The following is a 24,085-nucleotide window of genomic DNA, read 5'->3' on the forward strand; positions in this document are numbered from 1 at the left end:
AGCGTGGCGTGCTGCCCTTCGAAGGGCGCGGATGTTTTGTGCGCAGGATGGGCCAGGAAGGCTGCGATCGACCCACCCGTTGATTCGGATGGGGCCTATGAATTGCTAAGCTGCTGGATTTCTCCTGCCATCCGCTCTGAGGTTTCTGAGATAACGTGGTGTCTTTCACAAGCGTGTGCATTTTCCAGCGGCTACCCAACTCTGTCCCTGGACGCAATACAGAATTGCCTGCCCCACTTCCCCCAAATTTGAAGCTGGTTCTAGAGGAAAGCTGTCATTGCTGTGCTCGTGCATCTCCATGTGGAAGAGCTGCTCTGTTTGCCTTTGCTTCTGAAGCTGCCGGGTTGCCTTAGCACTGGAAATAGCTGTGCTTTCCCCCTCTAGCTTCCTAATAAAGGCGGTGGGCAGCTCTGTCCAAGCAGCAAACATTGCTGGAATTGTGTTGGTGCATGGGGGCAGCTGTAAGCCAAGTGCTGGCCCCTTACCACTGAGCTGGCCGGTCACCGTCGTTGGCAATCAAAACAGCATTATAATGCGATTGCCTGCTCCCACCATGCAAGACCCTGCACGGCCCTTCTTATGCCTTTCCTTTCTTTTGGGCCACAGACACGCAGCCTTTCAGAGGAACCTGACGCATTTCCTCCTGCAGGCCTGATCCCTTTGCTTTTAATAGATTAAAATTGCTCCAAGGTTGCATTCCTGCCATGCATGTGTGATCCCTGCTGTTCTGGCTGCCCTTTAATTTGACTTTACTTGAAGGAGAGCAAAGCGCTTAATATTTAATACTCTGTTATCGTCCAAGAGGTATCTGACGGCTCAGACATTTGACGCATCAGTGAGATTATCCTCTGGAAAAACAGGCAGGTGGGCTTTTGCGCTTGTTTTTGACTCTCCGGTGTCAGCTTCCTCACTTTTTGGATATTAAGTAGTAGCTCTTCAGCTTGCCCAAATAATTTCCGCTGGAAACGGAGAGTCAAGCTGGCTTCTTTTCTCACTTCAGTGCATCACTAGCAGTGAAAAAATCTGCTATCAGAATTTACTTAGCAGTAAAATCCAGCTCACGGGCCTGCGCAGGGCTGAAAGGAAAGAGGCACGTATTTAGGTCAGTAAATTCTGCAGCTCTGACTGGATAATGCATGAAGCAGATACAGCGAATACAGAGGAGCCATTTTTGAATGCCGTGACCTCCCCGAGGAATCTTCCCTTTTTGGATGAGCCTCGAGCCAAGCTGTTGTTTGCCTCGTCCCATGCCGGCACGTGCTGCGTGTTCTTCCCCCAGGCATTTTCGGAGGAAGGCCATTTGTAACTGAGAAGTTGGCTGTTCCTCTTGTGCTGAAGCCGGGAGCAGGCCTGCGGGGGCAGAGGAGGCACTTGTGCATTCAGTGTTTTACAGCTGCCTAAAGCTCTCTCCGCATTGCGAGGAGTTTAATTTAAGAAAACTCCAGGCAACCAGTAAACATCCACTTTTCCCAGGCAGATCCGCTGGTCTGGATCAGAGGTTACGTTGGGGTGTGCTCTTAGGGCCAGCCTCCTATATCTCCGGGCACTTGGTAGGGGACTGGGCATGATGAGTGGAGATACATACTCGTCCTTGCTCTGCAAAGAAGCAACACGTGCAAAAGTCAAGAGAACCGGAGGAAGGAGCTGTGTGTGTGCATCCCCGTAGAAGCACCGTTTCCTCTAACAGCTCCACCGAACTGTCCTGTTCCACTTAATTAGCTGCAAACTAAGATATCAGTCGTCAGCCATTACTCTGTTGTAACAGGCCCGTTCAAAATAGTAGTGACATCTCTTTCCAGCCCAATATGGACTTCATGTTCTAGTTTTACACCGAGTCTGAAAGAAACACATGCCTAGGTGACTCCACACGGGCCACCGTGGGGTGGGGATTGTCACCTGTCCTGGGCACTGGCCAAGGTGCACCAGGACACTGAGACGTCAGTGGGGGGACAGTCCTGGGCTTGGGGTAAAACATTAACTTACACTGAAACTAAGGCTCCACCATGCCTTAGGCCCTTTTGCAAATGGCTCTTGGACTCCTCGCTCACACTAGGACTTTTGTACGCGCTTATCTTGAGCTCTGTCCTTTGCCAGCGGGAAAGCATCCTAGCGTGTTGTAGGGCGTTGCATTGAAGTTAGGAGTGTTACCTGAATACCTGTGTTTCCCTCCATTTAGCCGAGCCGTTCAGCGGAGTTTAGCCATCATTCGTCAAGCCAAGCAAAAGAAAGAGAAGAAGAAGGAGTATTGCATGTACTACAACCGGTTCGGCAAGTGTAACCGCGGGGACAGCTGTCCTTACATCCACGATCCGGAGAAAGTAGCCGTCTGCACTAGGTACGGACACAGGCACAGTAAGCATTTGTGTTTGCAGATGCCCCCTTATGCTTTCTCCTGGCATGCTGGCATGCAGAGCCTGCGTAGTGAATCCATCCAAATGACGAGAGCAAGAACTCACATAGCACCATATTTTCTCACATACAACACACTCTTTTTTTGGCCAAAAACCGGCTGCTGGAAGTTGATGTCTCCATTATATACAGGAAATAAGGTAAGAGCAGTTTCTGTTGCTTGCCGGCCAGAAGCAAAAGTAAAATCGGCATGTGATTCGCAAGCAGTAGAGCAACACGCAGTTTCGGCTGCTGCTACTCGGTTACCACAAGGAAAGACAACTTCTTTTCTTCATTCTGCCTTTCAAAAATAAGATGTGTATCTCATTCCAGGGCATGTTGTATGCCAGAAAATATGGTACCGAGAGCATGTGTCATGGCAGTAGAGCACTACACAATTAGGGTGCGTGAGAAAAATGCTTTAATATATGGGTCATTTGAGATGGAGGAGACCCGAGCTTTCTTTGGTAAAGTTTTTAAGCAAACCACTTTTAGCAGTCACAATTACATGCATGTCTTACAATCATGAAGTCGATAGCACAGCATCCATAAAGCCACAGTGGCTCAAGTCTTGCGGTGTAAGGCAAAAGATCAAAGTAGTTGCTGGGCGCAGCATAGTTAAGATCAAAATTCATACTTAGCCACGGGCTTGCAGTTCCACCTCTCCTAAGTGTAATAATTCTTCCTGGTTATTTTCCTCTGTGAAGCTGGTGCTTGCTCTGTTTTGCGGATGAGGAAAGTGAGGCAAAAATAGGATTAGCCCCACTGGAAGTGATGTGTTCATCAGCCCTATTCAGCCTCTCTGCCATCACTGGACAGGTGACATGGATGGTCCCAGTAGTCAGGGATTTTGGTTGCATCATGAAAAAATGAGGGTTGGGAGGGACCGCAGCAGGTCACATCTAGTCCAACCCAGGACCAGCCCCAAATGCATCATCCCAGCCGAGGCTTTGTGAGCCTGTAGTGCTTCTGGAGGGGCTGGACGTGTTCAAATCAGCAGGTCCAGATGCTCTCCACCCCAGGGTGTTGAGGGAGCTAGCAGGGGTTATTGCAGGGCCCTTGACACGGCTTTACGAGCGCTCGTGGTGCTCGGGCCAGGTGCCAGATGACTGGAAGATAGCCAGTGTGGTCTCCATCTTTAAAAAAGGGAGGAGGGAGGACCCGGGCAACTATAGGACATCAGTCTTACCTCAATCCTGGGGAAACTCTTTGAGAAGATCATCAAGGAGCACATCTGTGATGGGCTGGCATCGGGGACGATGCTCAAGGGCAACCAGCACGGTTTCATTAGGGGCAGGTCCTGTCAGACCAACCTGATTGCCTTTTACGATCAGGTCACAAAAGCATTGGATGCAGGTGTTGCTGTGGATGTAGTCTTTCTGGACTTCAGCAAGGCTTTTGACAGGGTCGACCACCCCATCCTCGTTAAAAAACTAGGCGACTGTGGCACTGATGCCTATACGGTCAGATGGATTGCGAATTGGCTGAAGGGTCGTATGCAGAGGGTGGTGGTGGACGGGTTATATTCGACCAGGGGGGAAGTGGGCAGCGGGGTCCCCCAGGGCTCGGTCCTTGGGCCTGCGCTGTTCAATTTATCAGTGATTTGGACAACGGGGTGATAAGCAACCTGTTCAAATTTGCTGATGATACCAAAATGTGGGGAGAGGTGGGCACGCTAGTAGGGGGGGAAAGACTGCAGCAAGACCTGGATAGGTTGCAGGGGTGGGCTAACAAAAACAGGATGCGTTTCAATACTGACGAGGGCAGGGTGCTGCACGTGGGCAGTAGTAACCGGCAGCACACTTATAACATGGGAAACTCCCTTCTTGAGAGCACGGAGGCAGAAAGAGATCCTGGAGTCATCATTGACTCCAAGATGAACATGGGCCGACAATGCGAGGTCACGGTCGGCAGGGCCAACCAGACCTTATCGTGCATCCACAGATGCATCTCAAGTAGAGCCAAGGAGGTGATCCTCCCCCTCTAAGCAACACTGGTCAGGCCACAGCTGGAGTACTGTGTCTGGTTCTGGGCACCTCACTTCAAGAGGGATGTGGACAACATTGAGAGGGTCCAGAGGAGGCCACCCGCATGATCTGGGGACAGCAGGGCAGACCCTACGATGAGAGGCTACGGGACCTGAACCTGTTCAGCCTTCACAAGAGAAGGCTGAGGGGGGACCTGGTGACCGTCTATAAACTCATTAGGGGGGACCAGAATGGGGTGGGGGAGACCTTGTTTCCCCTAGCGCCCCCCGGGATAACAAGGAATAATGGCCACAAGTTGTTGGAGAGTAGGTTTAGATTAGACATTTGGAAGAACTACTTCACAGTCAGGGCGGCTAGGATCTGGGACCGACTTCCAAGGGAAGTGGTGCTGGCTCCTACCCTGGGGGTCTTTAAGAAGCAGCTCGATGTCTACCTGGCTGGGGTCACTTGAGCCCAGTTTTCTTCCTGCCCAGGCAGGGGGTCGGACCTGAAGATCTACAAGGTCCCTTCCGACCCGACTGCTATGATTCTATGAAAGCTGCCATGCAATAATGCATCCTCCACGTCCTCCCTTCCTATCCTTATTCTACCCTCATGGCTTCAGCCCAAAAGCAAGTTATGCCTCCAGTTAGTGGGCAAAGAATAAAACCAATAATAAGTCGTTGTCCCCTTGGATGACATCTCAACTTCGTAGAGGAGAAAAGTCTTTTGGTGGAGGTGTAGCCTGCACCAGCTCCTCTGTCTCTCAGGGGAGCTTCCCCTCATTGAAGCCCCAGAAGAAAGAAGATATTTGGACCCTGTTGCAGCCATTGTCATCTCAACCCTGCATGCGCCTGCACCTGATTGGGGTTGTTCTGTCACTGCAGCGCTGAGCTCACCAGCCATTTCCTAGGAGCCTGCCTGTAGTTTCATAGCTCGATGGCATGTGCCTCATCTTGACCTCAACTCGTGTGTCCTTTCTGTGTGTCGCGGCAGTTGTTTCTCCCAGGTGCCCCTGGACTGAGCCCAGTGACCTTAGACACGAGCAATACGGCAGGCATCGTCCTACCACTCCTGCAGAGATGGGAGGAACCTGTGCGATAGTTAGGCATGGCTTTATTGCTAATCCCAGAGAGAGAACTTCCTTTTAACATGGAGTTAAATTTGCTTTGGGGTAGATGCCCCCAAGCCTGATTTTTTTTTCATGCTGAGGGCAGGCCATGCGAAAGGGAAGGTGTATGGTGTTCCCCATCCCCTGGGCATTTCGGTTAATGGCACATAAGGCATCAACATCCCTTCTGCTTCCAAGAAAGACATCCCACTGCTCAGTATTACGCCGCACTGAGAGAATCGTACCCAATCCTTCGATGTTGTGAAGGTGCTTGATGCCCTGCAGGATTGGGCCTTCCAGTCCCACGTCGTCAGGCAGAGCTAGCATGTCTGAACCAGAAGCACGAGGCGTGCAAACCAGTGGGTGAGGGTGCATGTACCTGCCACTTCACTTCCAAGAGGCTGCGAGTAAAATGACTGCACAAAAGGAAGCCAGCTGCTGTGGACTGCCTGCTAGACTTCAGATAAAACCACCTGGAAACCCATCAATTTTGCCTATCTAAAATACTTCCCTTTCAGGGTCACTTAGCTACATTACTCTCCTAAACAGAGTCCATGCAGACTCTTGGTTTCCCACTCCAGATGTCCCTGTCTGCTTATGTAGAAACCATGTTGTAATCGGGCCGGGAGAGACGAGAGTAGCAAATAGCACGGGGTATCAACACCCTGAATGATTCCTTTGGGTGCATCTTACTTGCCTTGGATGGATTATTTCTGGAGCAACTCACTGAATTGAACTGAAGCATATGTGTATCACCTTGGGATATCCAGGATGAGACTGGTAGCTATGAGGAACAGCACTTTATCCAGGGGATCTTTGAAGGATACGGCCAGATCCTTATTCTTCAGCTTAGTGTCAGGCAGAGCTTTTAAAAAAACAAATACAACTGTAAAGTATGGTACGTATATTTTAATCCAGATGCTAAAACGATGATATTTTTTTACAAATAAAACTCCTTGAATTTTTCCTTTAAGAGGGTTCCTCTTCAAAGCCCTGCGCCTGTGGTTGAAAATCATTCGGGGAGCTTTGCAAATTTACACCCTGCTTTATCAAGAGAGAGAGAGCGAGAGTGGACAGAAAATCCCCTGCACAGAGCGCTTGGGTGGAGTTGTAGAGCCACATGCTCCACGGGACGAGCCCGATGAAAGGATTGCAGTAACTGGCATTTTTGGTTCTGAACCAAAATGTCTGTTTGTACTTACAAGTCTGCTGTCACTGTGGCATGTAGATGCTGGTGACTTGAGGCCCTGGATCTGCATGCCTACATGTTTTAGAAGGTTGCTCTTGAACTCTGGTGTGCACCCAAAATACATGTGTGATCCCCTGTCTCCTCCAGACCCAGCTCTCTGACTTACAACCCAGCCTTGCTCTGGTTTTGATCAGCCCATAACACGAGGTCTTTGGGCCCTCCTGTAATCCTGCTGATCTTGGGCGTTTCTAACTCCACTTCCCAGTGTTGTGGTACAGGCTTGTCTCTGGTTTCCAATAAACCCCCTAGTTGTTAATAGAAATCTTTCAAGAAGCATCAGCTGCTCTGTTCGGGTGAAAGAGAAGTTCCAGTTTGGCATGCGAAATGGGCTTTAGAAGAAAATGTGCAGAGCAGTTGTGTGTCTTCAGTTGAGCCGTGCCTCGGGCGAATACAAGGATGAAATGGTGCGCAGGGGATAGACTCTGCGTTTAAAATAGCATGCTCTGTGAAGTGTTTATAATGCTCCTAATCTCTCCCTCCCCCCTCGCCCCCTTTCTGGTTCTTTGGCAGGTTCCTCCGTGGTACGTGCAAGAAGACTGACGGGACGTGTTCGTTTTCCCACCAAGTTTCTAAAGATAAGGTCTGTATGGGTTTCTGATGAACACATTCTGGCTTTATGAGAGAGCTGACCTGAGGAGGCAGCATTTATGATGGTTGTAGGAAAGTCTATGTTACAGAGTGTTTCAAATAGAGTTCATTTGTAGTTTGCTTGCCAAGCTGTTCAGGCTCATTACAGGGTCAGAGCTTATAATGAGAGTAGAGTGTGCCTCTTAAACCAGCTTGGTGAATCAGTATATTAGTGCATTAAGCAGCAAATCTGCGACACGAGCACCTGGGGCTGTTGGCAGCAACAGTAACGCAGGTTGGGCGAAGGGGTGTTTAAACTCTTGGGATCAGAACGCAAGCACCCGAACATCGCCTTTCCTACCTCTGACCCCAGCGGTCTCGGCAAGATCGTGCCTTCCTCTAAATCACTCGTGCCCGGGGTCAGAGGAAGAGATTGTTGGAACGTAAAGTAGCTATTAGACATAAATTAACTTTTTTTAAAAAGCCAGACAATGAAACTGTCTGGCAGAATGATTTTTAATTTCATCATCATTTCCCCTCTGCTTGGATGTGTTTGGGGCTCTTTGGTTTTATTACGCAGAGTAAGGTTGAGAGATAATTAGATTTTCTTTTAGCGATTATTGGTTGATAATTTAGTAGGTTAATGTTTGCTCATTGGCTAGGACTTCAGATAGGTCCTGATCCAGAAGAGCACTTAAACAGCTGCCTGTGAGACGTAAGCACGTGCTTAGAGCGAAGGCATTAAGTTCTTTGCTGAGTCAGGCCGGGCTTAAGTGTGTGCTTAAGTGTCTTGCTGAATTGAGGCCTGGATGAATGTGAACGAGCCGTTCTCAAGTCCCAGATGATGAGCCAATGACAAAAGCTAAGAGGGAACGACCCACAAGCCAGCAGGTTTGAGACCCCGCTCAGCCTGGTTCTGCGTAAGTGATGTACTCTGCATCCCTCGTGTTGTGCTTGAACAGGAAGAGGCCCCTAAAGAATGACTCGCCAACCTGTCAAGTTACTTGATAACTCTCCCAGCCCAAATGTATGCAGTCCTGGCATCTTACTTTGCCTAGAGCAACGCTGGCACAACTTGAAGTGCTGAGAGCCCAAGGCACTACAAGAGTCAAAGCATCAGAGAGTCGATGCATCGGGAAGCCTTGGTTTTCGCTACTTATGCTATGGATCGGTCAAAAATACCTCCGTCAGTCACCTTCCGCTTCCTCTTTTCTCCGTTCCCTGTTGGCCGACCGCCTCTCGCTTTCCCATTTGTGGTCCGTTGTGCCATTCAGGTGACCACAATGCAAAGCTTTCATGAATCCAGGGAGGCCTGCGAAGGAGTTGACCCCTGCTCCCCCATGTCTCACCAGCATTTGGAATAAGGGCAGTTTTCAGCAGTTGACTTGGTTTTCTCTGGCTCTTTAAGCCACATTCACGGTTAGCGCGGGACTCGGTGGAATCGCACGTTGTGTGCTTTCACTGACGTGCTGTACGTTTCTGTGCATGCCGTGCCTCGGGTTATTGCATATAGACCCGTCTAAGGACGCTAGATCAGAGACTTGCGCTCTGCACAGGAACAAGGAGCGATGCAGTGGAGAAATCATAACTGGTGGAAGGAAATTAATTTTATACGGCATCTAATTGGACCTGAGAATTCACTTCCTCAGCCAGGAAATGATGAGATGCACAAAAGGAGCGGACGTTTATGTGAGCATCCGGAGTCATTGGGTGTTTCACAAGGGGCTTGGCACTTTACAGGTTAGGGCCTGAGATGAGCTCCAACTTCTAGAGCTCCCCTGGAGGCTAGGGGATCATCCCACATCTGCCTAGCAGGACCCTTCCTCTTCATCAGCGGTATGACCCTTCCTCTTCCTCAGAGGCCTACAGCAGGACCCTTCCCCTTCCTCAGACACTGGCTGCTGGCAGAGTCCAGAGGCGTATTGAATAAGCCTTCCAGCCTGGGTTTGTTCTCTGGTCTTTACGGGGCCATCAAGGACATTCCTCATAGGTATTCATTGGTGGAGTCCCAGATCTAACCACTTTAAGTTGCCATGTGGTTCCCTGTCCTCCGTTTGCCCAGCCCATCCCTGAATGCCTGCTTCTGTGCCCTCCGGCATGCTGCGATGAGATGGAATAAGACAAGCAGCCTGGTGGTTTGTTCTTTTTATGATATTATGGGTGGCTCTGGACATTGGGGGGGGGTCTAGCAGCAGCTTGGCACTCCACTGCAGGAGCCTTTGCCTTCAGGGAAATCCCTGATGCTCAAACATCTGAAAGTAACCCATCTGGAAAGTCTGGAAACATCTGAAAGTAACCCCTGAAATAACCTTTTGACCATTGGTTTCCCCACGTTCACAAATTCAAGGACAAAGGACCCCGCTCCCTGCCCTCTTCTCCAAGACTAGATGACCCACCGCTGCAGCATTCAAGGCCAGGACGTGGGACGTTCAGAAGGCTGCAGTTTTACATCAGTTCCTTACGCTGGTATAAAGTACACCAGGATTGGGAGTGAACAGACGTGCGGCTCTGGGGGGCGTTGCATTCAGCAGGCTGCTGTTCCTGCTCCTGGTCCCTAGGTGGCAGGCGAGCGCACCGATGGCTACCTAGGGATAAGCGGTGGACACATGGTGCCCTGACATCACTTACACCGGGGTAGCTTTACCCCTGATTTTTCCTGGGATGTTTTTTACCCCGGATTCAAGTACACATCACCGGATTAGGGCAGTCCATCGCATATCCATTTCTCTTTTTATTTGCCCCAATATAAATACTACCATGTGTCCACCTCTCGCCTACCATCCATTTCCCGTCTCTCTCTCTCTCACCCGACTCAGCATTTCCCCCCACCCACATTTGTTATCCTCTTCTTCCAACCCATGCGTGGGGTCACTCCCAGGCCTGTTTTTAGTTGGAAAGGCAATATAAAATGATTCGACCTTGCTCCATACGAATGTGAGCATCGCTCCTTAGAAGTGCAGCTGCCGGCAGCGGTTACGGGAAGAGCTTGGAGGTAGAAACTATCGGGGCAGAGAAATGAAACGGTGCTGCTTGCTAACGGCAGGGCGTCTGTGCGGGGCACTGATGCCCGGGGAGTCGGACCCTCTGGAAAGTGGTGGAAAACTTGAAGAAACATCTGTCGAGGGAAAGCCCCATGCTAAGGTCTGGCTACGAAACCACTTTTCCTCCCTCCCCAGCTCCAGCCCTCTCAGCAGGTCTTTCGGAGGCCATTTCTGAGTCCGCTTTTAAGCTACCCTGGTCCCAAGCAGCCCTTAAACCTCTGGAAAGGGGTTGCCTCTTTTCTGTGATGCTATTTGGATTCTAAGTGGGGCCTCCGGGCATGACCAGAATACAATGAGGACGCTTGCATTTAAGCATGTGCTTTTGTGCTGTCCTGAATCATCATGCAGCACTAAGGCAGGGCCGTAATGGGAGGAATCCCAGGCTGTTCGTATTACATCCCGTTGGAGAATTCCCTCTAGGCCTCCCCCCACAAATCTGAAAGGTGCTTGTCTGCAAGGTCACCGAACGAAGCGTGTTGAGGATCTCAGCCAGGGCATTTTGGAGATGGAGAGAGAGAAATTGTTGGAAAGACATTTGAGCACAGTTGGACTCCAGGGGTAGTTTTTTTTACCACCGTCATTTGCAAATCCTGGTTTTTAACAAGCTTCCCAGAAAAACTCAGCCACGAAATGAGAGAGGATGCACCAAAATGTCGGGAAATTCAGCTTTATTTTTGAGGGAAGTAGCCAAAGACCCTAGAAAACTGGTCTGTTTGTCCTTTATCGATCTGAGGATTTATTGAACTGGCCCAGGAAGCCAGTTCTGAATTATGGTACGGCGTCCCTCAGTGCATCACATTTCTTGCTGCGTAACAAATGTCATTAGTGCAAGGAAGAGCACACACCAACTGCAGATGCTTCCTCAGCCCAACGAAGGGTATTTATACCTGAAAGCTTGCAAAGAAGAAGGTTTCCAACTATTTGAGTTGGTCTCATAAAAGATATCGGATTTACCCAAAGAACCTGGTCTGCCTGCGTCCTTAGACTGGCAGAACTACAACCTACACCCCCGTATTAATGCAGGGGGGTGTGCGTGCATGTGTGTGTACACGTGTACAACTCACCAGGAAAACAGAAGAGGCCATTTGGCCTCAGGAAGGATGTGGCCCTTGCAGGGTTCAGTCTTGTCAGACCCTCAGAGCTCACGAGTCGAGTGCCCCAATTCCTACCATTACCTGAAGAGTCTTTTCGAAGTAGCCCATGCTGGTTTTTTCTCTTTGCTTCTTGGTTTGTGAACATCCAAAGGGCACTCGAGACCTGCTGTCGTGCTGTTTTCTCGCACCATGAAGGCTGGAAGAGTTTTGAATGAGATTTTCACGTGCTGGGAACCGTGTCAGGAAGCTGCAGGAGCTGAGACGTCCCCAAACAGGGCCCAGTTGCGAGGGGGAATATCACGGGGGGCGGCAGCGCTGAGTTGTGCCGTCCATCGGGCTGCTCCAGGATGAGCAGCAGGTCTGGTGGATGGTAGCGGTGGGGCAGGTCCCTGCTAATTCCATGTTTGGGGTCCGTGAGGGATGCACCATGCACAGGAAAGCTGAGTTTACACCCTTGCAGGTGCTTCTTGCAGAGAACTGCAAGAGAAGTTACCGGAGTTACGCTAGTAAAATTGAGTTCAGTATGGCTGGTGACTTTGGCCCTTTGCTGGTCCCGGGGGAGCAGGGGGTTCCCTTTTGTGTCGTGATGCCGTGCCCGTTGTTTAAAGGCAGAGCGTTGGCGTTTCATTGAAATAGCCTCACACCAGATTAGAAACCACCACCCCTAGTAGCGCAGTGTGATGAGAAGCAATGCAGTGATTTTGGCACATGGATATTCTCAACCTTTATTTGCAACTACAGAGTGGTCCAGCATCTAAGGATGCCTTAAAAGCAAGTTTGCAGGGATGCAGCTAGAAGAACAGCATTACCTGGTTTTATTACACACCTTCTGAGTTTCTTTTCTAGGGGTTGTTTCCCCCCGGCACTAGCAAAGGGTCTTTGGAGTGGGTAGCGGTCGTATCAGCGAGCCTCTGTATCCCAAGATCCAAAACACCAGGCTGCTCTTGTGGATTAACGACCCAGGCATTTGAAAGCACGTTTCCAGGAATGCGCTGTGTTGCTGGAGGGGGAAGAGGGTTTCCCTGGCTCTCATCTCCTTAGAGCAGCTCAAAGGCCCCTGGTTGCCATCTTGCCGTCAGCGTGGGCTGGAAGAGAAGCAGGCGCTCTGCTGAGTCCGGAGCCCATTCACTGTGATTTATAGCTGCAGGGAGCAGCCTTCCCAAAGCAAGAGGCGACTCCGGTATTCACTGCTGTAGCTTCCTGTTAACCTGTGTGATTACTAGCAAAGGTGATGTTTGCCTCATTCATCAAAGTACAAACCCAACGAGAAAGACAGGTGAAGCCATTCAGCAGAGGAAGGAAAGTGGTTTTCCGTTGCCAGGAGGTGCTTGCTACAGCCAAGCAGGGAAAATTGCACTTCCTGTACGAACCAGCAGTTTTGGAGACATAGCTCTTTTTTTTTTTGCTGTTCAAGCAAAGGTGTTTTTTAATGTGATCTTTCCCTGGATGTTTCTACTCTCAAAGAAGGGCATGGGCGAGACAGTAGTCACTCCGTGTCCGTGGTTTGTCTGCCGGTGCGGTGTCTCGGAGAGCACTTTGGAAAGAAACCCACTAAAACCTTAGAAAATTCGCAGCCCCCTGGCAGCTTTCTCCCAAAGTCCTGCCAGTGCCCCTAAGCGGCATGATGGCAATGGAAATGGTTGTGGGGCTGGGGGACAGGACTGGTGAGGAGAGGAGGAGGGACCTGGGCTGATTGAGTCTGCAGAAGAGAAGACCAAGGAAGGATTGAATAGCAGCTTCACCTCCCTGCAGGGGGGCTGCAAAGAGGATGGAGCTGGGCTGGTCTCAGTGGGGGCAGATGGCAGGACAAGGAGCAATGGGCTCAAGCTGCAGCAAGGGAAGTTGAGGTTGGATATTAGGAAAAACTTTCTCACTAGGAAGGTAGTAAAGCGTTAGAACAGGTTACCCAGAAAGGTCGTAAAATCTCCATCCTTGGAGGTGTTTAAGACCTGGGTAGACCAAGCCTTGTCTGGGATGATGTAGTTGGGGCTGGTCGTGCTTGGAGCAGGGGTTGGACTAGATGTGACCCCCTGAGCTCCCTTCCCACCCTCGTTTTCTGTGATTCTTGTGGCCTGGGATGCAGCAGCCCAGGGCTTGGGTGGGGGAGTCACGACTCATTTTTGCACATCCTGTGTCTCACGTCAGTCCGAGGGCGCTGGAAACCTGTCTGGGGGCTGGCCCAACGTGTGGGTGGTCTAGCGCAGTGAATCTCTGCTGGGAAACTGGAGCGCTATGAGACCCAAAGCAGAGAGCTGGCGTTTTGTGAAGGGGGCCCCCGAGTCCAAGAGGGTTGGGATGCCTCGGACACGGGACTAGAGTTGCAGAGACCTGGGTTCGGCTCCCGGCTTGGTCACAGGCTTCCTGCATGCAAGTTGATTCCTCCTCCCAGGGCCTGGTTCCCGCTCCGTTGAACAGGGACCATTGCCCCGAGCCCTCAGGGAGCCGTGCAGATAAACCCATCCCTGGCTCTGCGGCGAGGCTTCGGGACCAAAGCCTTGCACAGCCCCTCTCTGGTACGTGCTGCTGGGGCTCTCCACCCGAAGCCCGACTCACTTCCACCCAAAGTCCCTCCAACCCGTTGTGTCCCACGGCGCCTGGCGAGCGCGTTCTGCCCTCCTGTTGCAAGCTCGGCCCCTTTGCACCTAGCTTGCAGGACGCCGGATGGGGGTGATTCATGGGGGTGTCCAGGTTGTTGCTCCCCCTGACAGGGGTCGGGGCAGGCTGAGGGAGAGCCATTTAATTTGCCCTTGGTGCCTTGCGTTTGCTGCGAGACAAAGCTGACATCCCGGCGGCAGCAACTAAGGCAGTCCCGGGGGTAGATAGGAGGATGCGGCCCCTGGGAAGAGGAGCAAGCATCCCAAACAAAGTCACCCGGCCTAGAGCAAGTTGGAAATCGCCGCTTCCTAACTTCTGCGTGCGGGGGCCCCGCGGAGCGGTGGGCAGGCAGCCCTTGCCTCTTCCTGGTGATTTAGAGAAAACTGTAAATGTGAATGAATGGGTTTGCGAGTGAAGGTTAGCGAGAGGCTAGGACTCGGGCAGAGGCATGCTGCTGTTACAACAGCTTTTCCCCTTGAGGAACTCGGAGAGAATCAGCATTTTTCTCCCTAATAGAGCTTCAAAACTCTGTTGTGAGCAATTTGGAAATTCACGTTGAGTTTCGGGTTCATTAGCTGCCAGCTCCAAAGCGTGTACATATTCAAAGCTGTCTAATATGGACGCACCGCACCAGTGCCTTGAATTAATGTTATTGTTATTTGTGTGGACGTAGTAGGGTGCAAACAAGGTTAATTGAAATGAGAATGCGGCTTCCTCTTGATAATGGCTCAGGCTTGACAGCTAGGAGGAGTTTATTTTTGTATAAGAGCTGGCTTTATTATCCCTTTTTATTAGAGCTAATTTGGGCTCTATATCAAAAACTACATTAAGGGAATCATTTACGGTCACACCACCACCAACAAAAAAGATAGCCCTAGAGCCCTGTCCTTTATGTTAATGTCTGCAGTTAAAAGACAATTAAAAATAAACTCTTCTCTTTTAAAGCACCCTTTGTTTTCTTTCCCCTCTGCTTTTTTCCCTCCTCCCTCCCCCTCCTTCCCTCTCTCCCTCTCCCTCTCTCTCTGTTTCTCTCACTCAAGTGAGCCAATTTAGTTAAAACCCTAATGTGCCCTTCAGGGAAAGGGACTTTTCCATATAACGTCGGCCGCGGTTATTGCAGTATTGTAAATATTGGTTTGGGGATACTTGAACCTGCAGGACTAAGATGATACCAGTGAACTGAGGGATCGATATTGCATCGTGCAGTAAGTAAATTTTGCATTTAGGTGAGCAGCAGGGGGCTTAGGAAGGAAGAACAAGCACGGGGAGGGGAGAGCGAATGGACCATAACGGCAGCTTCAGAGCTGCGTGCGACCAGCTGCAGGCAGGGAATCGGCCGGGATCCAGGGGGCTAAGGAGAGTTTAATTCCGTGCCGGGCACGAGCACCATTTGTAACCGGCTCGTGCGAGTCAGTTTGGGAAGTTGCATGCAGTAGCCGGTGAGTTAAAGCTGTGAGAGATCGCAGCAGGCTGGTAATTTGTTTTTAATTATAGCAGCTGGCGGAAGGTAAAGCTTGCGGCTTGAGGCGCGGCCGTAAGGATCCTTGGTCGTGCTCCCGGTTTCCCATCAGCTGCAGCATCGCGGAGCTAGCGTGAGCGATGACTGCCAGCGCGTGGACGCTCCCCAGCTGCCCGCTGATGTGTGGCGCCCGCGTCCAGCTAGTTTGACACCCTCGTGTCTCACGGCAGGCTCCGAGCGCGCCGTGCAGAGGCAATCGGACTGATGCTTTACCTTTTCCTTACCCGCGGCGCTCTGCAGCACAGAGATGCTTGCTCTAGCAGGGCACCTCGGCTGATATAGTCCAGTGGGTTTGCCCCCACAGTCAGCGACCCAGGGAAAAGGCAAGGTGCTGATGCTTGGGTTTGAATGGAAGGAGCATTAAACACGTGGCAGAGTGGCTCTCTAGCTTTGGCACCCCAGGATCTCCTTCCTGAGACCTTTCCCTCTCTAGCCAAGCACCTCTTCCCACATCCCTTTTCAATGTGGGAAGGGCTGGGTTGGTTTAACCAGAGATGATACTGCCAGGAGTTGGACTAGATGTGACCTTGCTGAGGTCCCTTTCAGCCCAACTTTCCTGTCATCCAAAAGGCAGATATTCTCTTTATGGGACCTGCTGGCAGGTCCCGACCCTCCAGGTTGTGAAGCAGCCTGTAGGACCAAACTATCGCTCTGAAGTTTTGCTGTCAGATGCTGAAGTCCCCTCCCCAGGGAACACTGTCCGCAGTGCCCCTTGGAAACAACAGCTCAGCCCCAGATGGCAAGGCTTGTGCCATAATGCAAGCTTAAAGCAAGAGCCTGCGGAGAGCAGCAACCTGCTTCTCTCCGGTTCAAGGGGAGGCACGAGCTTTGGCAGCTTGATGGCAGCGCAGAAGGATCAGTCCGACCGGGAGCCGGTGCCAGCACAGCCCCACCAGTGACGTCGTTAGCAGTTCCCCCATCCCTTGGCCGTTTTCACCACCATTGCAATGTCATTAATTCCACCCTGTTTGCAGGTGGGTTGAAGGAGGCTCGGACAGCCGAGCTCCCCGGTGGCACGTGGTCCCTCTGTATGTGGACCAGGGCCGAGCACGTTGAAGCCTGCTAGGAGGTCTGGGAGCAGTGGCTGGAAGAAGGCATCTATCTGTTTTCTGTGTGTCACGGTTATTTCCAGGCTGGGGGTTGGAACAGCTCCTAATTTACTCGCACAGGGGAGTAACAGCTTTCTCCTGCCCTTCCAGATGCCGGTTTGCTCCTACTTCCTGAAAGGGATCTGCAACAACAGCAACTGTCCCTACAGCCACGTCTACGTGTCCAGGAAAGCAGAAGTGTGCCCGGATTTCCTCAAAGGCTACTGCCCCAGGGGAGAAAAGGTAAAGCAGGGCCGTCGCTGTTTCAAGTGAGCGCTGAGATGGGTGTACTGCCGTGGAGCACTGCGGGAGGGGACCGCACCGCTGGTGAAGGGCGTTGGTCGTCCTCAAGCTGGTTTTCGGGCAGGCTGTGACACCGAGAGGAGCAGTAGAGCCGAAAGCTGTTGAACACCTGGGTGTGACGAACAGCAGTATTGCGCATTCAGAACATTGATGGGCAAAATGGCTTTGTTTCCTTCCGTGTAGAGAAAAGAAACCAATTAAAGGTGCTGGAGCAGTGGGCCATCAGTTTTCCCAGTGGCTGGATCTGCGCTGGGTGGGATTTGTAAGGGCCACGTGGGAGCTTGCAGAATTTCAGTTGAAACAAAGACATAGGAAGCAATGCTATTTATAATACAGTCGATGGTAGAAGTCCCAACAAAATCTGATTTCCCATTACGCTAGTGCCGTATATATGGTAAGGGGCATTCGCTGCCCCAGATAGCTCACAGACAAGGGGTGGGAGGAAAAGGAGGACTATTATTCCTATTTAACAGATAGGGAACCAAGGCACAAAGAGATGAGGTGACTGGCTCACGGTTTTATTTTAAGTCTTTGGCAGCGGTGGGAACAACCTAGATGTCTTGAACCCCTGCCTGGTGCCTCACTTAAAATCATCATGGCCCATCAGAGGAAAATGCACAGAGGTTTCACCATGCATCAGACTGGCTGTATGTCTTCGTGGCTGGATATCTTCCTGGATTCATCACCGACATGCTAGATTGTTAAAATGCACTAGAGGGCTTCGGTAGGGTCCTGAGTAGTGGATTTGCTCCTGACCTCTTGCAGCTAATGGCACCACAGGGAACAAGCAAAGCAGGGGGAGAGGCCAGGAGGGGCCATGGAGTCACTGGTTTAAAACGGAGCATCTTGGGTGTTGTATAGGAGACGTAACCACTGAGCTTTGCTGAAAACTCACCACGCCGAGACCTTCTGCCCCCTCTGTGAATTGCAAAGACCAAGGGTCTGTTGGATTGCTCCATTACACACAATGATCTGGGACCTGCCTGGGATCTACTCCCCCATATAGTCCTGAGCAAGGCCGTGAAGTTTCACTTGGCCAAGTCTGAGCTCAGGAGAGACGTTTCCCCAAGGGTTCAGTAGGCCAGACTCTCTATCCACCCCCCTAAGCTTGCCAAGAGGGTCACACTGGAGATGACACCAGTCAGGGAGAAATTATGCCTGGGCTGCAGAGTGACCTGGAGGGGCAGGCAATGTGCAAGTGCTCTGGTCTTCACCTTGTCTGCCTGGCTGTCTCATCTTTCCAGCTCTGAGGGTGATTCAGCACTGGGAACAGGTCACCTAGCAAGGGGCTGGAGTCATAGGCTCATAGGGTGCCTATAGACATGTAGCAAGGCTGCTTCGACAGGCTGTAATTACAGCGCGTCGGAGCAGACTCGATTAATCTAGACTGCTGGAGCATGGTAATTAATGCACTCCAGCAGACTCCAGTGTCTCATGTACTAGCGTCCTCCCACTGAGAAATGCCGGAGTGCTTTAACTAAAAACTCATCAAACAAATTTTAGTTAAAGCGTCCCTGCTGCCGTTTTGAAGTGCAGGGACGCCACTACACAAGATGCTCCAGGCGCTTCAATTAGAGCGGCTCTCGCAGCCAGTCTAATTAAAGCAGCCCCTCCCCGCTCCCAGACCACGTGTATAAATGCCCATAGAGAAGTAGGGCTGGAAGGGGCCTCCAGAGGTCAGTTAGTCCAGCCCCATCATCCCTATCCAGAACCATCTCCATCATTGGGAGGTTAAGGGCAGGTTAGATGCACGTTTGTCTGGGCCGATTGAGACATTGGTCGTTGACTCGATGACCTCCGGAGGGCCCTGTGATTCCCTCTTCTTTGCTGTCACTTATAGCAACCTGGGTTCGTTACCGACCAGTCATTGGGGTTAGAGGAGGATCCGTCTCTGTCCAGTAATTCTGGCAGCTGATCGCTGTATAGACCATTGTGTTTTTCTATGACGTGGTTGAATCAAGCCAGAATGATAAGCAATGCTCCCAGTTTTTGCCCTCCTTCAGAGGCATGCCCCTTACCTATCAGTTAGTTATGTTTGCACCATCACTGATCCTTCCAGTCTGTTGCTGCTTTGGGAAAAAGTTGAAAGGATTTGCAACCAGCCCCTTGCACTAACAAGACTCATTAAGACAGAGAACTCCCCCCTTTTTTTTAATGCCCCTCACCTTTGCTTTGACTCTGTGCTCCCACATAACACCTGCCAAGACTGCACTTGTTTGGTAAGGCTCTCCCAGCAGCACTGTGTGTGCTGTTACAGTGGCAGGCACAAAGGTGGGCAGTGAGGCCTCTTAATTTATATTACTTGCAAAAGAATTTGCACCCGCAAACCTAGACCAGCTGTTGTTTGCCGTTGCGAGAATAGAGGTAGGAATGGAAGTTATTGCTCTCCGATAAGAGCGGTGGTGTCAAAATAAGTAATTACTGTTAACCAGTACACAAGACCTTGTTTTTTACCTAAAGATCATCACTCTTTGCACTTTGATGCAGTTGATTAATGGAACTAGAAATTAAAAATTGATGAGGAGGAGCCGTAGTAAATAAAGTAAAACGGTTGTGGTAGAAATGACACTCCTGACGGTATGAATTTTAAAACGGGATGAAGATGTGATGATCAAGCTAATGAGCTCAGCATCCTATCAGTCTCGGTGCAAATGGGTGATCTTTGATTTCCCAGTTTAGCAGGCCCCCGATGCGTATGTAGAAACCATGTTGATGCTGATCATGCCTTTAAAACGACTCTTATTTATATGCAACAGACTTGAATTCATATCCTTTTACTATTCTAATAGCTTTCAAGAGTCTGCTGGCAACTAATGACTATTGTAGGGTAATGGATCCCAAACTTTTTCAGTGTAACCCAAGTGGTAACAAAATGCGTCTCATCAGCACGACTTCCTCCATTCAAGATCACACAGATTAGGCCTCTTTCCAGTCGTAATAGTGCAGCTCATGCAGACGTGGTCCCCTCCAATCTCATGACATCCCTACGGCAACATCTGAAACGGCGTAAAGCTAATGTGAGGAGAGTTTGTCATGCACCTGAGCTGTTCTCCATGTGATGCAGCAGTCAGATAGGTAGAGTCGGACCTGTCCAGCCACCCACGTCTTCTGACCAGTGGTGGTTCATGGACCATAGCTTGAGACCGATTGCTGCAGACTCCTTTTCCTCACACTTCACAGTTCTTGTGATAACAAGACAGTAACTTGCTAAAGGGTTGTAGACCTACTCCAGGCTAGTGCCTGACTGAGGCAGTGTCATATCCTTTGGTGATCCAGAGATTCCCGTCTCCAAATTCAACTTTTTTCAAGGCTCTCAGTTCCCCATAGAAAACCCTTTTACTTTGGCTTCGTGACCTGGAGGACAGACACAGTTATATGGACTTTGCATAAGATCAGACTTAATATTTTGTTAAACTTGAACTAAGCCCCAGACAATTTATGAACTTTAAAATGTCCTGCCCACTGTGGCAAGGAAGGGCAGTGTTTCCCCATCATTTTCATGGCAGCCTTTGAAATATTCGAGAGCTGCTATCCTACCTCCCCGTCTCTCTCCAAACTCCAAGTACCTCGTTCCTTCAGCCTTTCTCGTGCAGTTTGCATTCTAACCTCTTTGTTGCTCATCTCTTGGTCTTCTCTACTTCCTTAAAAATATAGGGTATGAACGAGGCATAATTTTCCAGCTGAGTCCTAACCATCATCAAGTGGAGTGGTGTTATTTTTATGGTGGATGTCGGGGAGGGTATGGCCCGATGGAGTACACTGTACCCATGTTCTGTATATGTACTCAGCCTCTAAGACATCTGCTACTGCTGCTGGTGGGGACAGGATACTGGGCTACGTGGACTGTGGGTCTAACCCAGTATAACACTTCTCATGTTCTTGTGTCTTTATGATACTGTCTCCCCTGTCTTGCCTACAGGGCTTCTGGTAATGCAACACAAATTGCATCTGCTTTTTATTGCAGCTGCATTACATTGCAGCCTCCTGTTTAGTTTGTGACCCTCCGATGTCCTAAGCAGTGCCCTGCATAGCCCCATTCTCTCCCTGTGCATGTGTTTTTTCCTCTCGGGATGTAACACCCGGAGTCCATCTGGCTTGAATTTCATTTATCCTGTCGCCCTGTTCTCCAGTCTGCCGAGATCTCTGTTTTCTTTAATCCTATCCCTTAAAGTGGTTGCAACCCTTTCCAGTTTTGTGCCATCTACATGCTTCTTTTCTTTTAGTGTGCCGTCAAGGTTGGGTGTCTATATAGCTATATATATATATATATGATATATATAGCTATATAGACAGATATATAGATATATCTATATCTATATGTATATATGATATATATAGCTATATAGACAGATATATAGATATATCTATATCTATATATCATATATACATATAGACATATATACATTCAGTATATGAATATATGATATATGATATATAGATATATGATAGATATATAGATATATGATATATAGATATAGATATGATATATGTCTGTTTTAGGTTTAACCTCTTTTAGGTTAACCTAACACATCTTCCTGAGAGAGGCATCTCTTGAGGATGGTGCTAGGACTGTTGAAGTTTTGTTTGTTGGGAAGAACACGTTGCTTATAAAATATCTCAACTCCTTTCTCATATGGTGGGTCATCAGGTTTCAGATAGGAATTGTTGGGTGAGGGAGATGCTCGCAAGCTCTGACTTTCTGGCATGCTGTAGTCTGCTTCCTGTTCTTCTCTCTCTCCAGAGGGATAGACTAATGGATAACTGCTAGACATCTCTTTCCTTCTCATTTGTTTTAAAGTTTCCCTTTATCTAGTCATATTCCTTCTAGGAGCTTTGCTTTGCCTTTTAACGTGTCGCCCACACCTCTCCATTAGTGGATCATCTGTTTCTCTCCTGGTTCTGCTGGGTATGTGAGCCAGTTCTAGTCTTCTAGTTGAGTATCTAGCCTTGTCGGGCAAGGCTAAAGGAGCCGTCTTGTTAGAGCGGGGGGTCATATTGCACAAAGAGTTCAGGCGCGAACAGAAAACAAATTTCCACTTGTGTGAAAAAAGTTGTATGCGGTGCATACTCTTAAACAGGGGGAACTTTGCCTAAACTAGTGGAGAATTATCCCTGCGCAGTTGAAGGTGGTGTAAGTTGAAGATGGTAGAAGCGGGTGAGGTTTAGGTTGGATATTAGGAAAACCTGTCCCACTAGGACGGGGGTGAAGCATTGCGACGGGTTACCTAGCGAGGTGGTGCAGTCTCCATCCTTGGAAGTTTTTAAGGCAAAGCCTTGGCTGGGATGATGTAGTTGGGCTAGTCCTGCTTGGAGCAGGGGGTTGGACTAGATGTGACCTCCTGATGTCCCTTCCACCCTATGCTTCTAAGTTGCAGTAGTTTGTGTCATCTGTCTATGTCCATCCTGGAGGAGCTATTTGCTTGCTTCTCTGCTAGCTAGTGGCAAGGCCTGGCTATAGCTGAGCATACAGTAGTGTGCAGCTATCCTGGGATACCTGCACCTCTGTCCATTCCTGATCCTGGTGTCACAGCATGAAAGAGGAGAGTGAAGTGCACAGGAATATATGTTCATCTGTCCGTGCCCCGCAGTAATACATTTGCCAACAGAATAAACCAGCTGATGGCACATACTGGATGACATCAAGTCCTCAGGCCATGTTTTTGGGCTACATATCCATGCCCTTGGTCTGGTCTGTTCTAGTTCTGGGTACCGCAGTGGGCTTTGATGGATCATTTGCATGGTCTGGATTATTCCATGTTCTCCTGGTGGCGCCTATAGATATTTAGCTAGCAGGTCTTCCAAGGGGAGTTCATCTCCTCCTGCCCATTAAATCTCCCTCTACTAATTAGGGTGTGCTTTGTGAGGTTTATGTAGAGAAAAGAAGACAGATAAATGTCTCCAAAAGGGCCTCACGTACCACAGCCGCTTCCATTAATGAGCCAGTAGGCAAATGTAGGGCAAGGTACAAACTTCAGGAGAAAGCCTCCTCTCCTAGCTGGAGAACCCCGGTACCATATTTAAACCTGACAGGAACTTTGCAAACAGTGCTTTAAATTGGCTCAGCAGCTGAACAACGAGCCACTAATGAAGTAATAATTTTGTTTATATAGAGTCTGCCAGATCTCAGGGCACCAGCCCAAATATGCCCCAGTGGGCCTATAGGATGATATTATTTTATTGCATTTAATAGATACACATGAATAAGTGTCTGCCTAGGCACAGTTTTGCATACTTGCTGGGCTTGGAGGTTTTCCCCCCCTTATGGTTGCAGCTCCGTCGGGGGACTTGCCTATATGAGCTGCTGTAGAGCTGAGCTGAAGTGGGGCCTGAGGAAGCTGGTTTCATCTTCTCCAGCTTTTGGAAGAGGTCACAACTGACTGTGAGGCTGGTGACCAGAAAATTGCCACCCACCTCGCAGTTCTTCAAGCAGCAAAGGGGCCCAAAGGCTTCACTAAACTCATCCCCAGCACATAACCTCCTGACGGGCTGGTGGCTATCTGTTGAGCGTGAGTGGAGAGGTTTGCTAGTGGAGGGTCTTGCAAAAGCCCAAGAGTAGGCACTTGCGGTTCTCATCAGTGCATGAGCTCCTCGCCGTCCACGTTGGGTCTGAGCAATCCTGGCTTTGCACATCAGCAGTCCAAGGTTCGAACGTTATGTAAGGTGGTCGACAGCAACATGCAACATCTACATGCTGCAAGAGAAGCGACGGCAGAGCAAACCCCCAGCAAGAGGGAGGAAGAAGAGCAAACAGGAGCGTGGGAGGTCAGCGAGCAGGGAGAGGAAGGCCAAGGAATTAACCTTTGCCTAATTGGTTTCTGCGGCAATGCGTGGAGGCCACCGGATGCAGAGCCAACCTCCCCTCCCAAGCAAAACAAAGCAAGCTGGCAGCCTCTCCCGGCACAGCACTGGCCGTCCAGCCAGCGCGCCTGCAATTATTTTAAAATATTCCAATTTAAATGAAAATATAAAAGAGATATTTAGAATATTTATTCTATTAGTGAAAGTGCTTACGGTGTCACTTTTAGAGTGTCAGAAAAGCATTCTCCTACAGATGATGGATAGCAGCCTGTAATTATATATGGGGGGAAATTGCTGAGCATGCCATATTTAACTGGGAAGGAGAAGTACCAGCGTGGGCCATTGAGGGTTAATTTTATTCTCTA

At 49.8% G+C, this 24,085-nt stretch overlaps 1 protein-coding gene across 4 annotated transcripts in view; it reads left to right on the plus strand.

Moving 5' to 3' along the window:
- ZC3H3 (zinc finger CCCH-type containing 3) overlaps positions 1-24,085 on the plus strand; it is a 284,251-nt gene that overhangs the window by 190,901 nt on the left and 69,265 nt on the right. For all 4 annotated transcript variants that reach the window (XM_019481839.2, XM_019481840.2, XM_019481838.2 and 1 more), the window contains 3 exons: positions 2,177-2,335; positions 7,226-7,295; positions 16,731-16,862. In XM_019481839.2, the coding sequence (XP_019337384.2) occupies positions 2,177-2,335; positions 7,226-7,295; positions 16,731-16,862 (361 nt within the window). The remainder of the gene's footprint in view (positions 1-2,176; positions 2,336-7,225; positions 7,296-16,730; positions 16,863-24,085) is intronic.

Source organism: Alligator mississippiensis, chromosome 3, assembly GCF_030867095.1.
Source record: "Alligator mississippiensis isolate rAllMis1 chromosome 3, rAllMis1, whole genome shotgun sequence".
In the NCBI taxonomy this organism is placed as follows: Eukaryota; Metazoa; Chordata; order Crocodylia; family Alligatoridae; genus Alligator; species Alligator mississippiensis.